The sequence below is a fragment of the Anneissia japonica genome, unplaced genomic scaffold (genome assembly GCF_011630105.1).
Source record: "Anneissia japonica isolate Jap-2015-1 unplaced genomic scaffold, ASM1163010v1 scaffold288137_len36054_cov100, whole genome shotgun sequence".
NCBI classification, from domain to species: domain Eukaryota; kingdom Metazoa; phylum Echinodermata; class Crinoidea; order Comatulida; family Comatulidae; genus Anneissia; species Anneissia japonica.
The window spans coordinates 24,736-30,126 of NW_022709375.1; the positions used below are offsets into that span (position 1 = coordinate 24,736).

Sequence of the window (5,391 nt, forward strand, 5' to 3'; positions counted from 1 at the left end):
AACTGTATTTACCTTTCACATATATATCTGTCTCTTATACACATCTGAGGTCCGGGGGTCCTCCCCCGGATATGTGTATATATATAATTATCCAAATGATATATATGGTAAATATATAATTATCCAAATGATATATGTGTTATAATATATTTTCTATTTATGTACACATTTCAATATGTCCGAATAACGAATTTTTTTAGTGGCGGCCATTTTTGAATTCAAGATGGCTGCCAATGTTTGCATTTACGTAATAAAAATGTCTTATGGATGTGCTGAACATTTTAAAATGGGTATTGTCACCAAAAAGAGCTTGATCCGCATTCATAATTCGAGTTATTGATAAAATTCAGCTTCGAAATAGTAGTTATTTGAATGATGGCCGCCATCTTGAATTTGGTCTTTAAATGTCTTCAGAAAAAATTACAACATATTTTTTTTTCATCCCTTATATTATTAAGATATGAAATCAAGTCGAAATTTTCTTTTAACAAAAAATATACACGACACTTATATTTACGACATACCGGCCTACACTAATATATATACTCAAAAATATATAAAATTTATAAATGCGTTTCAACATACTGTACGCGGAGTTATGAACGATGCATTATTTAGACCTACTCTACAAAAAAATAAAATAAAATAAAATTATAGTAATACAGTCTAGTTGTAGAAACGGTTGCGTTTCTGTAGAGTTTTGTAAGTGAAAATAGGTGGCGCACAGCGAAATGCCCAGTTGTCAGACCCACGCTAATGATCCGTGTTGCTATGATGATTGTGTATGTGTAATAACAGGAGCAAAGGGTACATTATTCGACCGTTTCTAAAGTTATTGGTTAGAATCCTAAACAACGGATTAAATGTAAGTTTATAAGAGTAATTGGCGCTAATGCACTTTAGTACTGTAACACTTCTATCTTCAAAAATTGTCTTTTTACCTACTGTGCGCTCCTAATAATATCTTACTATTCTTTTTCATCCAGTTCTCTCACTAATTACACCAGTTTTTAGCATTTTATTACTAAAAACAACGTTCTTTCCCAGCGATTCATGACGGTAGCGACTCCCGATGTTTGTTTATAAATAATTAATTGTCCTTTTATTACCCTTTATAAATTCAAAATATATCACTCCAGGTGTTCAATACAAGTGGGAAAGCGACTTGCAGACAACTACAATTGAATGGGAACGTTGTTGGAAAAATAAAGTTTCTAATGTGTTACATTTGAAAAACATAGCCCAAATTAATTATAAACTCTTACATAGAGTAATTCCAACAAAGAGTAGGTTACAAACATGGAACCTGTCTGCCAGTAATAGTTGTGAAACCTGTAATGTTATAGAAGACGAACAACACATGCTGTTCAAATGTAGAGATGTAAACCTATATTGGTCTAATGTTAGTATAATGTTAGCATCTTGTTTTAAAATGACTGATAAAATTCAATGGTCTAAAGTCGTTCTTGGAAATTATCAGAAACGTGTTAACGAAATAATCTCTATGCTTACCTTCTGTATATACAAAAAAATAAAATGTTAAAAAGATTAGGGTTGGAGATAAAATGCACATGGAAAATGTTCCTAAACGAACTAAAAGCTTTAATTGAATGTGAATTTATAATTAACAAAGAAAATGCAAAAAAAAAAATGGTCAAATATTAACCTTAAAATGTTAGAGACAAATTTTAACGTACAGATCAAATCGGATGTATATGATGTATTAACTGATTGATTTATTGGGTGGATATTCAGTTAAAAAAAAATCAAACAAAAAACTAATTCTATATATGTATGTATGTATGGGTATATGTGTGTAGATATGCGTATATAAGTATTATGGATATGTATATGTGTGATTATGTATACGTAATATGACCTCAATATTGCATGTACAGAACACTATTGTTAAATAAGCTATTTGCTATGATTGACTAAGTTAATTATTATTATTATTATTATTATTATTATTATTATTATCATTATTATTGTTATTGTTGTTATTATCATCGTCGTCACCATTATTAGTATCATTATTACTATCATACTTTCTTGACCGTTGGGTGATTATGCTTTGTTGCATTGTTTGTTTGATGGGAGGAGTAATTAAATTATTGTATTAATTGTATAATGTTTAGAAATGGAAAAAAAAAATTAATGTATAAAGGAAATAGAACAACAGTACTAATTTAAAATAAGTGATAAATATGTCAATAGTAACAAAACAATATTTATGTTCAAAGAAATCATGGAATAAATAAAAGTGGGACGACCCAACAAAAGAGAAAAACAAATAATTAATTGTCAGGTTGTTATCCAATTTTAAGAACAGCTCTGTTCGTTGCCAGGTTTTTTTTTCATTTTGTTATAACGATGCCTTTTCATAAATTGTTATTTGTATTGTTATCTGTATTGTTTATATCGTTATTCTGGTACAGTGCAATATTACAGTAATAATGACATATTACATTTAGGGACAACAGCTATTATTTCGTCGGGGAAATCTGACCCCTCGTCGGGGAAATCTGACCCCTCGTCGGGACCGCGAGGACGGTAATTAGTATGACCGCATTTGAGCAAACAATAATTATCACACATAGCACCTTTATTATATTTAGACCCAAAAATTATTACACTTACAACCTTTAATACAATTAGACCCAAAAATTATTACACATAGGACCTTTATTACATTTACACCCAAAACTTATTACACTTAGAACCTTTATTACATTTAGACCCTAAAAGAATTACACTTAGGAAATGTATTACATTTAGACCCAAAAGTTATTACAATCAATGAATCATTTGTCAATCATGGCCATTATTACACTGCATTTAGGACATTGCATTTAGGAACTTTATTACATTTAGACCCAACAATTCTTAGAACCTTTGTTATATTTAGACACAAAAATGATTACACATAGGACATTTATTACATTTAGAGTCACGAATTATTACACTTAGACCCTTTATTACATTTAGACCCAAAACCTATTACACATAGGACCTTTATTACATTAAGGCACAAAAATCATTACACTTAGAACCTTTATTACATTTAGACCCTAAAATGCATAGGACCTGTATTATATTTAGACCCAACAATTATTACAATCAATCATTTGTCAATCATGGCCATTATTACACTTAGGACATTGCACTTAGGACCTACATATATTTATTTATACATTCTTTCATAATATATGCATGTTCTGCTGCCTTCCTTTTCCCTTCTTTCACGAGCCATCGAGTTCTGAATATCTGAAGCTTCCTTTTGTTTTACTAATTCTGGCAACACCAAATCATAAAGTTTGAATTCTGGCAACAGCATTAGGCTCGATCGCCAATTCGCCATTGGAGATGACGGATGGAGCCATATTAGGCGTTAAAAGCCGTGGTTTTTTGTAATAAAATGCTAAAATCCGATGTTATTAAGCAGAATCTGAATGAAGAAACATCGTAAGATATTGTTAGGAGAATGTTACGTTCTTGGAAGGTTTCAGAACAATAAATAAATAACACACATAGGTTTTAAACAGCGTGAGTTACTTTAATTCCGGAACTCAAAACAACACAAACAAATACACAGCAAACTTTCTGTATTGTAAGATGGTCGTCAACGACGATGCACCGATAGGTGGCGCACTAATAGTTAACTTAATTCTCAGTCCACAACACCTCCCCCACTAAGTTTAAAGTTAAATGTTAATGGGAGGAACATAAACTTTAATACTAATATGAGAACATCATCTTAGATTTACGCGCTCTGCTTGAACGACGGGGATTCTGCGGTCCATATTGCTCACGATTGTCATTATGAACTCTATAATGTTTATCATGGTTAATTGAAGGTTTAGGGGCATTAACATTAGTGTCCATCATAGCCTGTTCGACTGCAGGATAATTATTGTCCAACAGACTATCATGTTGGTAATCAACTCCTGGATCCGCATCTTCTTTGGTTTCATATCGTGGCTGCAATTGTTCTATGTGGCGTCTCCACACCGGGCCTTTAGGCACAACTTTAACATTTACTGAACGTGGTCCTAGTCTTTTAGTAACCACGGCCGGTACCAATCTGGGGTTTTTATCTCTCCTTGGTCCACAATACAATGCATAACATGTGTCTCCAATTTTATACTCTCGAACCAATGACTTAACATTTTGTTTGCCTTGTGCAATATGAGCTGGTGAAGGCAATACGGTGTCAATCTTGGTTCTTATTTGTCTTCCATTTAGTAATTCGCTGTAGGAGAATCCTGTAGGTAGTGGAGTACGTCTATACTGTATGAGGAATTCCTTCAGTGCAACACCTGGAGGATGAGTAGATTTCCTCAATGCTTGTTTGAAACTTTGTACTAATCTCTCCGCAGCTCCATTGGTAGCTGGGTGGTATAGTGCTCCTGTAAGGTGGACAATACCCCTCTCCGTACACCAAAGCTGAAATTCATCCGATGTGAAAGTAGTTGCGTTGTCAGATACCAGTGTGTGTGGGTATCCGAAATGAGCACAATCCTCTTCAAGTAGCTTGATAGTAGCGCTGGTCGAAGTGGAAGTAGTTGGATGAATACACGGGTACTTTGAATATGCATCAACTACTAACAACCGATTTGAACCCATGAAATTAATCGCATGGTCAACATGTACTCGACTCCATGATTTTCCGGAAGAATACACGCATATTAAATTCCGTGTATATGACAGGTAAACGCACGGCTTTACACCACGGGGGATCCCCGCATTCGAGCACAAACTTATCTTGTCTAACCGTGTAAAAATTTACCTCGGAAATACTCGTTTGAGGTCAGCGAGGCAATAGTATATATCCCATCATGCCACGCAATATTTACGTTTCTAACCACGCTTCACGCACTTGTACTGTACTCCCTGCGCAAATACTTCAGTTTATTGGTGACCTGTGTCACTGTCAACTTTCCCCTAAATTTTTCTTCGATGCAGTTATTTCTTTGTAAATACCGCTGTTTCGGCGGGTGCCGTCCAGTTGTCTCCGTATTCTGTCTCCCCCTCCCCCCTCCAATGAGAGAAAGTAACGTATCATAGGTTCGGTCCACACAGACATGTTGAAATGATGAAGATGATGCTATAACATTAACAACAGGTCAGCGAATGCATTTGTTTTTGTAAAACTGTGGACAGGCCTATGGTTTTCGCGCGTGTTGAATTGAATTCATGTTGACCGCCAGACGGTAGAGTCATTAAAACATGATTAATGGTCGCGATAATAGCCTTTGACAGCGATACACGGTTCTATAACCCTAAATTTGGTGGTCAAAATAGGCGAGCGTGTTCCAGATGTTTTTTACATCTTACCCCCGTTCGACCACGCACTGCATTTAACTTCCGTGTAAATACACGGACCTCGCA

At 34.6% G+C, this 5,391-nt stretch overlaps 1 protein-coding gene across 1 annotated transcript; it reads right to left on the reverse strand.

Moving 5' to 3' along the window:
• Nucleotides 1-3,738: 3,738 nt before the first annotated feature.
• Nucleotides 3,739-4,626, reverse strand: LOC117106681 (uncharacterized protein K02A2.6-like). Its single transcript, XM_033248088.1, has one exon. The coding sequence runs from the start codon at nucleotides 4,624-4,626 to the stop codon at nucleotides 3,739-3,741; it is 888 nt and encodes a 295-aa protein (XP_033103979.1).
• Between the last annotated feature and the right edge of the window lie 765 nt (nucleotides 4,627-5,391).

Coding starts and splice junctions, on each gene's coding strand:
- LOC117106681 (XM_033248088.1), bottom strand. CDS start 4,626: ATGGGTTCAAATCGGTTGTTAGTAGTTGATGCATATTCAAAGTACCCG.